The sequence below is a fragment of the Natator depressus genome, chromosome 23 (genome assembly GCF_965152275.1).
Source record: "Natator depressus isolate rNatDep1 chromosome 23, rNatDep2.hap1, whole genome shotgun sequence".
Classification (NCBI taxonomy): domain Eukaryota; kingdom Metazoa; phylum Chordata; order Testudines; family Cheloniidae; genus Natator; species Natator depressus.
Window position 1 is genome coordinate 2,672,588 of NC_134256.1, and position 15,303 is coordinate 2,687,890.

Consider the following 15,303-nt stretch of genomic DNA (forward strand, 5'->3'; position numbering starts at 1 on the left):
TCTCCCCCACACACGCAGTTGTTATTTCTCCATTTACCTCTTTCCTCTCTATGTTGCCGCATTTGCTTTTCGCTTCCTTGCCCCAATTCCACCTCCCCTCCCCCGCTATCGCACCCCCCCCCCCATTCCATTTCCTCTCCATTCTCAGTAACTGGCGCTGTTCAGGCCCCCTCCCTGCACCCAGTGCCCTTCAGGACCAACCTCTGAACCCTGTGGCCTCAGAACGGAGCTGCCCATTCACATTGGGCATCAAGGAACATTGAGCAAAGGGGGCCAGCTGTAGCCGATTGGGGTATCAGATGGGAGATGGGTGGGGGAGGGGGTCAGAATTCAGCTGGGGTGGATTGGGATCAGCTGAGCGAGGGCAGGCAGGGTGGGAGGTCGAGGACTGGCTGGGGGGTGCAGACTGGGGAGGGGGGCGGAGATCAGCTGGGGGGTGCAGATGGGAGAGAGGGCCTGGGGATCAGTTGTGGGGCATGTGGGAGAGTGGGGGATGGGGATCGGCTCGGGGGGTAGGGGCAGGGAAAGGAGAACGGTCTCAGGCTGTGTGAGTAGGCCGCTTGAGGTGAGATGATGTCATGACATGCCCCAAAGCTACAAAACCATCAGCCTCCTCCTTCCGCTCAGAGCGGCATGGCGGCGGGCACAGTGGGATGATGGAGGCAGTCGTCCCTTGTGCACCCCGGGGGGAGGGATGTGGGCAAGGGGCGTGTGCAAGACGGGGCAAATGGCCTCAGGGGCAAGGTGTGTGTAGGACAGGCTGAAGGTGTGTGGCATGGGCAGCGAGTGCACCTGAGGCAGGGACCCTGGGGTTCCATGCAGTGTGCGAGCGATGGGGAAGTGCAGTGCAGCGCAGAGGGCTGCACAGTGCCTTTGCAACAGGAGCCCAGGAGACAGGCTGTACTTCGGTGGGGTCTGCGGGGCCCCTGCAATTGGTACGTGCTAGACGGGAATGTCAGCAGAGTGTGCCGTGCCCATGCAGGCTGTAGATCGGTAGGGTCTGCAGCGCCCATGCAGTTGGTACACATCCGATATGAATGTCCGCAGAGCGTGCCGTGTGCGTGCAAGGGGCGAATGGGAGATGAGAAGCATTTGTAAGTGTTTGCAACATGCGTGCGACAGGTGCATGTGAGGGGTGCACCTGAGATGTGCAGTGCACATGCAGAGGGGATGTGCAGTGTGTGCGCAATGGGGGCATGTGACACACGAGGCACTTCGGCTCTGTGTGCCATGTGCCCGCGATGCGGGTGGTGGATGGATGTGAGCCAGGAGGAATGTGTGCAGTGCCCATGCTGTGGGAGTGTGCACTGTGTGTGCAATGTGGGAGGCCTTTGCAGTGTTTGCAGTGGTTGTGCAATGGATGGACAGCTGCAAAACAGAAAGATCCTTTTCCAGGGTGTGCAGTGCCCATGCGATGGGTGCACATGAGACAGGCGGTGCGACGGATGGCATGCAGTGCCCATGTGACGGATGGTGTGCAGTACCCGTGCGATGGGTGCTCGTGAGACAGGCGATGTGACGGATGGCATGCAGTGCCCGTGTGACGGATGGGATGCAGTGCCCGTGCCATGGGTGCTCGTGAGACGGGCGGTGCGACGGATGGTGTGCAGTGCCCATGTGACGGATGGTGTGCAATACCCGTGCAATGGGTGCTCGTGAGACAGGCTGTGCGACGGATGGCATGCAGTGTCCATGTGACGGATGGTGCGCAGTACCCGTGCGATGGGCGCTCGTGAGACAGGCGGTGTGACGGATGGTGTGCAGTACCCGTGCGATGGGTGCTCGTGAGACAGGCGGTGTGACAGATGGCATGCAGTGCCCATGTGACGGATGGTGTGCAGTACCCGTGCGATGGGTGTTCGTGAGACAGGCTGTGCGACGGATGGCATGCAGTGTCCATGTGATGGATGGTGTGCAGTACCCGTGTGATGGGCGCTCGTGAGACAGGCGGTGTGACGGATGGTGTGCAGTACCCGTGCGATGGGTGCTCGTGAGACAGGCGGTGTGACGGATGGCATGCAGTGCCCGTGTGACGGATGGTGTGCAGTACCCGTGCGATGGGCGCTCGTGAGACAGGCGGTGTGACGGATGGTGTGCAGTACCCGTGCAATGGGTGCTCGTGAGACGGGCGGTGCGACGGATGGCATGCAGTGCCCGTGTGACGGATGGTGTGCAGTACCCGTGCGATGGGTGCTCGTGAGCTAGGCGGTGCGACGGATGGCGTGCAGTGCCCGTGTGATGGATGGTGTGCAGTACCCGTGCGATGGGTGCTCGTGAGACGGGCGGTGCGACGGATGGCGTGCAGTGCCCGTGTGACGGATGGTGTGCAGTACCCGTGCGATGGGTGCTCGTGAGACAGGCGGTGTGACGGATGGCGTGCAGTGCCCGTGTGACGGATGGCGTGCAGTGCCCGTGTGATGGGTGCTCGTGAGACAGGCTGTGCGAAGGATGGTGTGCAGTGCCCATGCAATGGGTGCTCGTGAGCTAGGCGGTGCGACGGATGGTGTGCAGTGCCCGTGCGACGGATGGTGTGCAGTGCCCGTGCGATGGGTGCTCGTGAGCCAGGCGGTGCGACAGATGGCATGCAGTGCCCATGTGACGGATGGTGTGCAGTGCCCGTGCCATGGGTGCTCGTGAGACAGGCGGTGTGACGGATGGGGTGCAGTGCCCGTGTGACGGATGGGGTGCAGTGCCCGTGCCATGGGTGCTCGTGAGACGGGCGGTGTGACGGATGGGGTGCAGTGCCCGTGTGACGGATGGGGTGCAGTGCCCGTGCCATGGGTGCTCGTGAGACGGATGGCATGCAGTGCCCATGTGATGGATGGTGTGCAGTACCCGTGTGATGGGTGCTCGTGAGACAGGTGGTGCGACGGATGGCATGCAGTGCCCATGTGATGGATGGTGTGCAGTACCCGTGCCATGGGTGCTCGTGAGACAGGCGGTGTGACGGATGGCGTGCAGTGCCCGTGCCATGGGCGCTCGTGAGACGAGCTGTGCGACGGATGGCATGGACACACAGACTGCGTGTGGGGAGCCGGGCAGCGGGCGGCCGAGCCTCTAACTGAGCCTCCTTGTGCCCCCCGCAGTTACATGCTTCGGGTGCGAGCTGTGGTGATGACCCGAGACGACTCGAGCGGGGGATGGGTGCCCATGGGCGGGGGCGGCCTGAGCCACGTCATGATCGGCAAGGTGCGGCGCCCAGAGGAGGGCGGGCGGCGGCGCCAGTACCTGATCTGCGGGGAGCGCCTGCGCGACCAGACCGTAAGCCTGACGCTGGGGAGGGGTTGGATGGGAGGGGCAGCTTGTGGGGCCCCCTCGCCCGCCTCTAATCTCCCCCTCTCCATTGCAGACCATCCTGGAGTGCGTGCTGAAGAAGGACCTCGTCTACAACAAGGTGAACCCCATCTTCCACCACTGGAAAGTCGGCGACAGCAAGTTCGGCCTGACCTTCCAGAGCCCCGCCGATGCCGCAGCCTTCGAGCGGAGCGTGCAGGCCGCCCTGGAGGAGCTCGCCGAAGGTGGGGCGCCATCGTCCTGGGCCTGCAGAGATTCAGCGGGCGAGGGTTTGGCTTGCTGCCCCTGGCGGGGTGCGGGGCCCAGGGAATGTGAGAGATGCAGGGGGCGTGAGGCTGGCTGGCAGCCCCATGGGTGTGCTGGCTGGGGTCCTGAGCCTGGCTGGCTCCCCCTTGGGGGTTCTGGTCTGGCTTGGGGAGGGACTGATGGGAGATGTGGGCACCGGTTGGTGGCATGGGTCCTGCCTGTTCCTCACCCGCCCCTTAGGGGCTGTTGGTCAGAACCAAGCAAACCCTGATGCTGGAAGCGACCTGAGTTCACCTTAGCACGGCCCTGTGGCCAAGACAGCCAGCTGCAGGGAAGCAGACGTGGGGTCAGTTCCCGGGTCAGCCACCGACCCTACCTGTGTGACCTCAGACATGTCTCGGCCTCGGTTTCCCGCACCTGTGCCATGGAGATATGAACCCTTTGCGGCCGGCCGGTGGGCGTGGGGAGGCTGTTGATGTTCAGGAGGCCCCAATGCCCCAGAGCCGTTGCTGCACCTCGGTGGATGGCATTCCACGTCAGAGCTGCCAGGGGAGGGAGGGAGCCCCGGATTCCCAGCTGGAGGTCCCAGCACCTCAGGGGAACACTGTCTTCCCAACCCTCCCCGCCCAGGCCCTGCTGCCCACCCATCCCTCTCCCTCTATCCCACCCCACTGTCCCCCGCTGTTGGGTCAACTCCCTAGAGAGCTCCCAGGGATCTAAAGGCCTGGGCACTGCACCAGAGCCTGGCTCTTTATCTCCCCTCCCCAGCCCTCTCCACTTCCCCCCTCCCTCCATGGTCTGGGGGTTATTCTTAACTCCTCCCTCTCCTTTGCCCCCATAATCGATTCCTGCCTGTCTCCCGCCCTGTCATTAATACAAAGGGAAGGGTAACCACCTTTCTGTATACAGTGCTATAAAATCCCTCCTGGCCAGAGGCAACATCCTGTTACCTGTAAAGGGTTAAGAAGCTCAGCTAACCTGGCTGGCACCTGACCCAAAGGACCAATAAGGGGACAAGATACTTTCAAATCTTGGGGTGGGAGGGGGCGGCTTTTGTTTGTGCTCTTTGTTTACGTGGTTGTTCTCTCTTGGGACTGAGAGAGGCCAGACAGAAATCCATCTTCTCCAACCCATCCCAATCCAAGTCTCCAATATTGCAACCAGCCTAGGTAAGCCAGGCAAGGCGGATTAGTTTATCTCTTGTTTTATGTGAATTTTCCCTGTGTTAAGAGGGAGGTTTATTCCTGTTTTCTGTAACTTTAAGGTTTCCCCCAGAGGGGGATCCTCTGTGTTTTGAATCGGAATACCCTGGAAATTATTTTCCATCCTGATTTTACGGAGATGATTGTTGCCTTTCTTTTCTTTTTTTTATAAAATCCTTCTTTGAAGAACCTGACTGATTTTTCATTGTTCCAAGACCCAGGGGGTTAGGTCTTTGATGATTTTGTAACCAATTGGTGAGGATATTATTCTCAGGCCTCCCCAGGAAAGGGGGTGTGTAGGGCTTGGGGGGATATTTTGGGGGAAGACGTGTCCAAATGGTCTCTTTCCCTGGTCTTTGTTTAAAATGCTTGGTGGTGGCAGCATACTGTTCAAGGCCAAGGCAAAGTTTGTACCTTGGGGAACTTTTTAACCTAAGCTGGTAAGAATCAGCTTAGGGGGTCTTTCATGCAGGTCCTCACATCTGTACCCTAGAGTTCAGAGTGGGGAAGGAACCCTGACACACCCCGACCCTGACACGCCCAGTCTCTGCTCCCCATCCCCTCTCCTGTCTGGGGGGCTGCTTCGTTCTGCTCTCTGGCACGCTGCCCCCTCCAATCCGTGCTGTCGGGCCTGGTCGTGTCCTTTTCCCCTGACCGTCCTGGCATCCCGTCCCCCCTTTCCCGTCCGCTAGCACATCAGATTTTAAATCTCCGGGCGCTGCAGCACTCCACCTGTCTCTGCCCGTCCTTCCTTCATGTCGCCCCTCCGCGGTGCCAGCATTCTCACCATTCACACTCAACCCCCTCCCCGCCAGCCCCCTACACACAGTACAGCCTCCCCCCACTCTTCTGAAAGCACGCCTGCCCCCAAATCCCGTCTGGTTTCTGCAGCCTGGAACACATTGAGCGCTGCTACAGGGCTCACCGGCTTTAAAGGGACACTACCCTGCACTGGCCCGCTGCTGCTGTGCCCCCTCAAGCGAACTGATCCACGTAGAAGACCCCCTTTGCATTTCCCCCCTCCTCCTGCCTGCCCCTGGGATGGGAACCTTCCCTTCTGCTCTGTCTGGAACGTGCCCGGCATGCCACCCCCCCCCCCCAGCCCCGGGGATTGAACCCAGGAGCTCTGGCGCTAAAAGCACAAGGGGCAGCTGCCTGAGCGAACCATCCCCAACTTACTTTAGAGCTGATTCAGAAAGCGCTATACGTGCTGCAGCCACTGGAGGGAGACAGAGAGTGCCCGTGTATGTTTATGTGTCACCCCCACACAGAGGGGTCCGGGCGGACCCAGACATCCCCTTTTCTTTTGAGGTGTCGCTCCAGCTGCAGAGCTCTGGCACCCTCAGGTCCCTGCGGGGTGGGTGCACCAGGCGCTGGGCCTGCTTGAGGCAACGGGGGTGCCCTTATGTCCCTCCCCCTTGGGATCCCACCCCTGGGGTCCCACCTGGACAGACCCCAACACAGGTCCTTTGCATTCCCAGCATCGAATGCTTTTTCCCAGCTCTGCCCCCAGTAACCGGACGCCTTACTGGGCCCGCGTCCTTCCTGGGGGGACTGACTTTCATGTACCTTCCTCTGTTTTCCCTTTCCAGGTTCTCTCTCCTCCTCCTCCTCCTCCTCCTCCTCGTCTCAGGATGACGCTGATGGGACAGATGACGCAGGGTTGGTAAGTTGAGCACTGGACAGAAGTACCTTCTGGGGGAAAACATCCCAGATCCTTGGTCTGGCGGAGAGAGGCAGAACCAACGGCTGGAAGTAAAAGCCAGGCCTGTTCCAGTTAGAAAGCACCCATCAGAGTGCGGGTGATTACCCACTCGAACAAACTCCCAAAGGAAGCGGGAGATTCTCCATCTCTTGAGGTCTTCAGATCCAGGCTGGTCACCTTTCTGGAGGAGTCGCTTTCACCAAACACTAATTATGGGGCTCAATCCAGGGGTAACTGGGAGCAGTGCAGGTCAGACTAGATGATCTAATGATTCCTTATTATAATCAGCTGAACATGAGCTGCTGGTGCGACACTGCGCCCAAAAAAGCGAACGCCATCCTGGGATGCATCAACGGGAATCTCCGATACGAGCCGAGAGGTTCTTTTCTCTCTGTATCTGGCGCTGGTGCGACCGCTTCTGGGATCCTGCATCCAGTTTTGGTGCCCACAACACAAGGAGGATGTTGATAAATGGGAGGGGATCAGAGAAGAGCCAGAAGTGAGATCAAAGGGTTAGAAAACCAGCCTAGTAGTGAGAGACTCCAGGAGCGCAATCTGCTTAATTTATCAAAGAGAAGGTGGGGGTGACTTGATTTCAGTCCATCAATACCTCCATGGGGAACAAATATTTAATAATCAGCTCTTCAGTCTAGCAGAGGAAGGTCGAACACAGCCCAGTGATTGGAAGCTGAAGTTAGACAAATTCAGACTGGAAATAAGGTGTAAATTTATAAGGGTGAGAGCAATCAATCACTGGAACAATTCTCAAGGGTCGTGGTGGATACTCCATCACTGACCAATTTTAAATCAAGGTGGGATGTTTTTCTAAAAGATCTGCTCCGGGAATTATTTTGGGGCAGTTCTCTGGGTTGTGTTATCCAGGAGGTCAAACTAGATGATCTGGCCTTGAAATCCATGCATTATTTCTAGCAGCTTAAAGCCCTCGCCGTCAAAATGACTGAGAACTTCAAAATTAGATGGTAACAGACCCCGTGTCCCACGGATGATTAGACCAGGTGATCTTCTGAACAAAAACAGCTCTCAGCCAGGCTTGAGGCTGTTTCCATCACTTCACACTGACTCAACAGACACTTTAGTCTTGCATGAGGATCCTGTAATAAACATGATTAATAATCTATAGAATAAGATTCCAATAATCCGTAGAATAAGATTCCAATAGGGTCTTAGGGCCAGCCAGAAAAACAGCCAATTCGCCAGGTGACGTACAAGCACGGATTAGCACAGAGCCCACAATCTAAATAAGTGAGACAGGCCTTAAAATCTGTGAAAGGCCTTCGTGATGCCATTCTGCTCTGGGAAGCTTCCCGTCTGATTCCATGTTTACTCCCTAGCCAGGGTGGGGTGTGAGTACCAGCTGGGGTGGATTTCCATTGTCTCCATTCCCACAAGGAGGTGGGGGTCCCAGAGAGGGGAGGGGACATAGGGACCCAAGCTGGGGGACAACTGGCCCAAGAGGGAGATGTTGGCTGATAAAGGTCTGGACTAGTGCTAGGAAAAACAGACCCCTTCCCAGCTTGACCAGCGGTCTCCTTATACTGGGATCATGGCAGACCACGCATGCCAAGCAGCATGTGTCATGGTCAGTGTTTAGAAGGGAGACCTCTGAGGAACAACTGGCTGCTGCAGGCAGCAGGGTGGGGGCGCTCTCCCCTCCCGGTCAGTGCTTGACCCAAGGGCCCCGATGCGGTGCTAAGGGGCACTGGGCTGCAGGGACCAGGGTGGGGGCTCAGTAGGGGGCACTCTCCCTGCACAGTCAGTGCTGACCCCTGTGCGGCACTAGGGGGTGCTTCTTTCTTAGTGACAGCCACCGCCTTTGTTCCCAGATGCACACGGACAGCGAATCTTCCTCGAACAGCCGGAAGGAAATGCTCCCCAAACACATCACCATTGTGACCAGTGAGTCCTCCTCCAGCTGCTACATCCGCTCACCTGCCTCTGAGGAGTTTGCCTTCAGCACGGCCCAGGGGTCGACGCCGACCAGCCAGGGCGGGCAGGTGGGTCTGGGCAGGGAGGGGCAGGGGTCCGTGGCCCTGGGCGTGATGGGGGAGGGCGCTGCGTAGCCCGACGAAAGAGATGGGAGAGAGAATCTCTTCCGTGGGCTGGTGGCGCCTTCTCAAGTTAAAGCTGTCCTGCATGGGGGCGGGGTGGGCCGGCACTGGGTTTGTACCTTTGGAAATCCCAGGCACGTCCACTCCACCCACTACTCTTGCTGGTGACTTTTTGGAGAACTTGAGAACATGTGTTGAGTTTTCCCAGCCCTGCATGGAAACTGGGGGGCGGGGTGGGCAGGGGGTGGTAGTGATCTTTAACAGAGAGCACTTTTTTCCCACCTGTTTGTAGAGTGTCTGAGTTAAGCAGGGGTTAATAAAATCTCTTGTTTTCTTTGGTATCTGGGGGTCTTTGTTGTGCACAGGGAGGATGGGCTTGGGGTTAGCGCTCTGAGCTGGGGCTCTGCCACAGAATCACCTACGTGAGACGGGCTGTGTCATCTCTCCATGCCTCTACGTGGTGCAGGGATCTGTTCCGTATGGACAGGGGCCCCCAAGTTCCAGGGCACAGGGAGGGGATGTGACAGGCAGCTGGGCTGTTGGCAACGCCCTTGCCTTGATGGACTGGGGCTGCAGCTGAGGGCTCCTGCCAGCAGGCCTGAGGACATGGTTCCTTTTCCTCTGCCAGCTCTCAGATTATGGGAGTGGGATCTTAGAGTTAGAGCATCTGGCCTCCTGGGTTCTGTTCCCAGCACTAGGAGGGCAGTGGGGTCTGGTGGCTAGAGCACATCGGGGAGCCAGGACTCCTGAGTTCTGTCTCCAAGAGCCCTGTACTGCTGGCTCCAGAATTGGTCCTTCTGTTCCCGGCCTCAGTGACGTCCTGCTGTGGCGAGTTCCACAGGTTAATGAGGCTGAAGTGGGAGAACGGTGCAGGATACACCTCTGTCTCCCCCTGCCACAGGTGCAGACCCAGCCCCTGCAGCACCTGACCCTGCACGACGAGGAGGAGCTAGAGAGCATCAACCCATGCAAGGACCTGTGGGTGAGCAAGGGCTATGAGGACTACAGGCGGGCAGCAGTGCAGAAGCAGGAAGCCGACCCCGACAAGGTCGGCATGTGCGTGCACTTCGAGAAGGGCAGCAAGGAGCGCCGCTTCCCTGCAGCAGGGGGGGGCGGCGGCGAGGGCCGCCTCAGAGACCCCAAGGGCTCCCCGTCCTGCCGGATCCACGCCGCCCCTTCGCCCCCCAAGCAGAAGCACGCCAAGGAGCCAGGGGCCGGCGGCGGGGCGGGCTCGGAGGAAGACACCGTGCCCTCCCGCTGCGTCTATTGCCGGGACGTCTTCAACCACGAGGAGAACGGGCGGGGCCAGTGCCAGGACGCGCCGGACCCCGTCGGACGCTGCGTCTACCAGCTCACCTGCATGTGGTGCGCCGAGAGCATGCTGTACCACTGTATGTCGGACTCGGAGGGCGAGTACTCGGACCCTTGCTCCTGCGACCTGGGGCACCCGCACTTCTGCATCCGCTGGATGGCGCTGGTGGCCCTCTCCCTCGTCGTGCCCTGCATGTGCTGTTACCTGCCGCTCCGCGCCTGCCACTGGTGTGGGGAGCACTGCGGCTGCTGCGGTGGGAAACACAAGGCTGTGCGGTGAAGCCGGCTGGGGCGCGGCGCTCTTCTTGGCTTGGCTGGGGGGGAGAGAGGCGAAGAGACGGAGGCAGTCTTAAACGGCGGCGGGGGGGGCTGATTCCCCCTTCTCTTGCACGCCCCACCCCCCGTGTCCCGTGTTTGGAGGGGGAGGGGCTAGGCGGTTTTATTCCGAGTGTCAGGCGTGGCCGGTGAGTTTCATTTTTTTTTCCTTTAAAATTTCAACATTTTGGGTCCGTTTTTATAAAAAAAATAAAAAAAAAAATTAAAAAAAAGAAAGAAAAAGCAATGAAAGAAAGAGAAAACAAACAAACGACAGTCTCAGGAGAGATGGGTAGATGGTCATGCGGGGGGCAGTTTTACCCCCTCCCTTCCTCCTAGCTATCGGCGGGAGGGAACAAATAAAATTTAACCCCTCCTTCACCCAATCCAGCTGTGTCCGCACACCTGTTTGTGTGTGTGTAGTGGTGGGGTGACCAGTAGACTATGTTACCCCCTCCTTCCTTTACCCAGCCTGGCTGGGTCCACAGGGATTTCTTTTCAATTTTAAAAAAGGGTTACAAAGAACAACAGAAGGAAAGAAAATATCCTAAATGGATATTCACTGGATTTTTATTTTGTACTCAGGAGGGAGTCCAGGGAACAAGAGAAACTAATTTGTGCTGAAAAATGCCCCTATATAAAAAACAAAACGAAAAAACCTTCCCTGCAGCTTTATAACCGCACAATGCTGGGGCATCCTTTTCACAAGGACGACAGGCAGACAGGGTTCGATTTACAGGGTACACAAACTGCAGCACCCCTCCAAGTTCTGTCCCCCACCCTCCCCGCACCAATACAGTTCCCGTGGTTTATTTCTGGGTCCCAGGCTGGAACAATGGGGCTCCCCTTGAAGTGTTCGCTGGGAAGTTAGAGAAGGGTTTTCTGCAGCTCCCCTTGTGACACCCCCTTCCCCATTGATGTCTGGCATCTACCTCTGTTTTACCCCAGTCACCACAGAGCAGAGAGCTTGTACAATTCAGTCTCGTTCCCCATGCTGTTCCCCTCTCTCCCAGCAGGACAGGGGTAAGATTGTGAGGCCAGCTTGGCCCCTGGGGGCAATGGATCGGGGAGGTCTCTGGACTCCATGGGAATCTCCTCCCCTGCCAAATGGGCAAAGGTGGGTTGGGTTTTGAGCCAGCCTCATACCACACAGAGGGAGATCGGCGCTGCGGGGTTGCCAGGCAAAATCTCTTGGGCAAAGCGCCAGTTGCATCCATTCCCAGCAGGGTAGAGTTTACCTAGATCGTAGGTTCTTAAGCCCAGGGTCGTGCCTGGCCTCCCTGTCATTGGAGCAGGACGGGAAGGGGAGTTGGATCCCGAAACTGTTATTTTGGAGCTGTTGTAACCTGGGGTCATGGTGCTGAAAAAGCTCGAGCTGCTGGTCCAGGTCCAAAGCAAATGGGAGCCATGCGGCCCCTGCTCGCTCTCTGTGTTAAACCCAGTTGGGAGGACTTAGCTTGGTACTGCTGAAAAGAAGAGCTGGATTCCTAAGGAATTTGGGGTCGAAGAAGTATTGGACTTGGGAATCAGGACTCCTGGGTTCTCTTCCCAAATCGAGGAGAGGGTAGGATCTAGTGGGTTAGAGCAGGGGGGCTGGAAACCAGGACTCCTGAGTTCTGTTCCCAATTCTGGTAGTGTGGGGGTGGGATGATCTAGTGGATTAGATCCATGGGACTGGGAGTCTGGACTCCTGGACTCTCTTCTCTGTGTTGGGTGGGGAGTGGGGTCTAGTGGTTAGAGCAAAGGATTGGGAGTCAAAACTCCCGGGTTCTGTTCCCAGCTCTGCAACTGTCTTGCTGTATAACCTTGGGCAAGTCACTTAATCCCGATGTCCCTCTAGTCTCATACCATTCCTCCACCTCCTGCTTGCACTGCCTAGCAGTGAAGTATTACCAAGCCTCCCTGAGGGACAGGAGGGGAGCCCTCTTTGGTGTGGTACTCAGGGGCTGACCCTCCCTGGGACCCAGTGAGTGTGGAATAGAGGGGCTGATCTCTCCAAATCCAGTGGGGGTGAAGCAGAGCTGCCTGAAAGCACTTTGATCTCTGTCCCTGGGCCCCACAATCAGTGGGCGGGGAGGGGAAAGCAAAGAAAATCCAGGACCAAAAACCAGTGGGACCCTCGGAGTTTTACCCCAGCTGAGTCATTACCCCCCATCCTGCCCCACGCTGGCTGTTTGGGGGCCCCTGTGTGACGTGAGTTTGATGGAGCTCAGCTCACTTCCCACTGGGACGAGGCATCAGCCTTCCCACTGGGCACAACAGGTCCCCCCTGCCACCCCTTGCTGCCAGACGTGAAACAAAGCCAGGGACCACTGGCCAAGGGAAGCTCCTGGTCAGGTTTTTTTTAAAGCATCTGCATCCAGCTGACTCTGGGGTTGTGGGAGGGGCAAGCCCTACCTCTTATTTATTTACTTCTCTCTTTTTCCCCTAAGTCGGGACAACTGATTTTTGTGGGGGGGGGGTGTCCCTGCAGCGCTCAGTGGGGCAGAAAACCAGAGTGATGCGGGGGCAGGTTGGGACCCTCCGCATCTGCTAGCACAGATTCTCCTCTCACTTAAATCGGGAGTCACACTAGTTCAAATCAGTGGAGTTACAGTGGTGTAAGTCAGGATTATCTGGATCAATAGCATTGCACCAGTGTAAATCAGGAGTGACTCCATGTAGATCAGTGGCAGTACGGTGGTATAAACGAGGGATAACTCTGGATCAGTGGTGTCTGCTGGTGTAAATCAGGAGTAACTTGGTTTAGATGAATGGAGTTACTCTGGTTTAGATCATTGTGGTATCATGGGTGTAAACCAGTTGTAATTCTGTTTGGATCAATAGCATTACACTGGTGTAAATCAGGAGTATCTTGGGTTAGATCAGTGGTGTTACACTGGTTTAGAACATTGAGGTTACATCAGTGTAAATCAGGAGTAACTTGATTGGAATCAGTGGTGTTACATTGGAGTAAATCAGGAGAAACTGGATCAATGGTGTAATTGCAAGGAGGGTGGGGTTTATGGGGCTAGAGTACGATCTCTTTACACTGGTGTAAATCTGGAGTAACCACAGAAAGGCAGCATATTGAGGCCGGGCTATTTCTAAGGGAATGGGGTGCCTGACCCAATGGGAGCCTGGCACCTAAATCGCTTCTGCTCCTTTGAAGATTCCCAACCTGAAAACCAGTACGTGAACCTAGTTATTTTACCTGCTACACAGTTAGCCTGGGGAACTCAATGCCACAAGTTCTCCTCTGAGGCCAAAAGTTTAACATCCTTCAGAAAAAGGACTGGATGTTTATACAGATATCTAAACCCAGAATTAGAATATTAAATATCTTTAAAATAACCAAGAGTTTTGGCAGGGCTATAAACCCTCATGCTATAGGGCATGACCCAACCTCTGACTATCAGGGGTCAGGAGGGAACTGACCCTATGGGCCAGCTATGCCATAATTACCCAGTAGGGGGCACCTCTTTCTGAACCAGCTATTCATTCTCTTGTCTCCAATAGAGGCCAATAAACTAGAAAGACACTTGGTTTGATCTGACTGTCCATGTGAACCTAATAGAGTGACCCTAGTTTTACCCCAATGTAAACAAGGTTAGGGCTTGGCCTGGCCAGATTTGAGTGTGTTCAGTAGTACACTCGGTCCTATTCCCATTTCTCCATCCTTGTTCTTTTTTTCAAAATCTTCCCAGAAAACAAAACAAGACAAATCGTAACTGTATAAAACCTGGCAAAGCTGTGTGTGCCAATGACCCTATGATAACCTTGGGGCCAATACAGCAGGGAGCCGACCGAAATACAGAAGGGTGCGGAGAGCGGGTCTTGTATATTACTGCAGGAATGAGATTCTTTTAATGCTATTTTATATATAAAAAAGTGCAGAGGGGAGCAGAGAGGGGAAAAAAACCAAACAAACAAAGAGAAAAAGTTAATATTAAAATTTTTTTGTGGTTGCCAATCTAACTTTTTTTTCCTTGTTTAAGTATTTTATCAGATTTGTATATTCAATATTGTCATTTCTGTGTATTTAAAAAAAAAATTAAAAAGGGGGGAATGGAATCAGAGGAGAATGTTCTATTTAAAAGTGTATGTTGTATATTAAATCTTAGCAAAAGTGACTCTTAAATGTTTTCCCCTCCTTCTGTGGTGGGGTTTGGAGGTGCTGGTTCGAGCTTCCTAGATTTATAGGTCCAGAAAGGGATCATTCTGATCAGCTACGGCCAGATTCAAGAGATGCAAATAGTTTTCAGACACTGAAATGTGCCAGTCACACACAGACCAAAGTGTCAGATTGTTTTATTGCAACATCAACAAGAGATAAGATGTTTCAAGCAGCACTAAATTGCAGCTGCTCTTAATGATTTTAAAACTAGAGTAAAAGAAAAATAATCCAATATTTCAGCTATCGTTATATATTATGATTATATCTATTAGGACACGTCAGAAGGAGATGGCATATTGTGACAAAGGCCCTTTGTTTTCAGGTTTTATTCTGTTTAAAATTTCCTGGGAATTTATAGGAGTTTATTACAGAAATTAAACGGTGCAAAAAATTGACTTCACAATTTTCTGGGTAAATATTGGAGTGAATGGTGGGATGGAGGACGGAGAAAAAGCAGAAATAGAGAAGCATATTGAAAGTCAAAGCAGCTTAATACTGTGGTTTATTTCATGAACTGTACATTAACAAAAAGAACAGGAGGACTTGTGGCACCTTAGAGACTAACCAATTTATTTGAGCATAAGCTTTCGTGAGCTACAGCTCACTGCATCGGATGCATGACTGAATGTAGCTCACGAAAGCTTATGCTCAAAATAAATTGGTTAGTCTCTAAGGTGCCACAAGTCCTCCTGTTCTTTTTGCACATACAGACCAACATGGCTGCCACTCTGAAACCTGTACATTAACAGTAAATACACATATGTACGTGTGTGTATCTTCCACTCCACCGCCTTACTTTGACAGACAGCCTTGCATGTACGCTTCAACTAATTTGTCTTTAACATCAATATATCTACCGGATGTAATGGGTTGGATTTGCTTAACGGAATCAGTATTTTCATGTACTTGAGCGGTCTAAACTTTGGTGAAAATCAGTAAAAACTGCATAATAGCTTTTGTAAAAGCTAAGGATTTGTTGGTTAAAAACCAAAAACGAAGGGCCTT

General features: G+C 54.6%; 2 protein-coding genes across 4 annotated transcripts in view; one reads left to right on the forward strand and one right to left on the reverse strand.

The window, feature by feature from the left end:
- GGN (gametogenetin) overlaps positions 1-6,397 on the reverse strand; it is a 25,678-nt gene extending 19,281 nt beyond the window's left edge. The window contains exon 1 of the mRNA XM_074937984.1: positions 6,312-6,397. The gene's annotated coding sequence lies outside the window, so the exon portion shown is untranslated. The remainder of the gene's footprint in view (positions 1-6,311) is intronic.
- SPRED3 (sprouty related EVH1 domain containing 3) overlaps positions 1-14,914 on the forward strand; it is a 24,079-nt gene extending 9,165 nt beyond the window's left edge. For all 3 annotated transcript variants that reach the window (XM_074937988.1, XM_074937987.1, XM_074937990.1), the window contains exons 2-6: positions 3,087-3,261; positions 3,350-3,518; positions 6,335-6,408; positions 8,292-8,462; positions 9,418-14,914. In XM_074937988.1, the coding sequence (XP_074794089.1) occupies positions 3,091-3,261; positions 3,350-3,518; positions 6,335-6,408; positions 8,292-8,462; positions 9,418-10,107 (1,275 nt within the window). In that variant the 5' untranslated portion in view covers positions 3,087-3,090 and the 3' untranslated portion in view covers positions 10,108-14,914. The remainder of the gene's footprint in view (positions 1-3,086; positions 3,262-3,349; positions 3,519-6,334; positions 6,409-8,291; positions 8,463-9,417) is intronic.
- Positions 14,915-15,303: the final 389 nt, after the last annotated feature.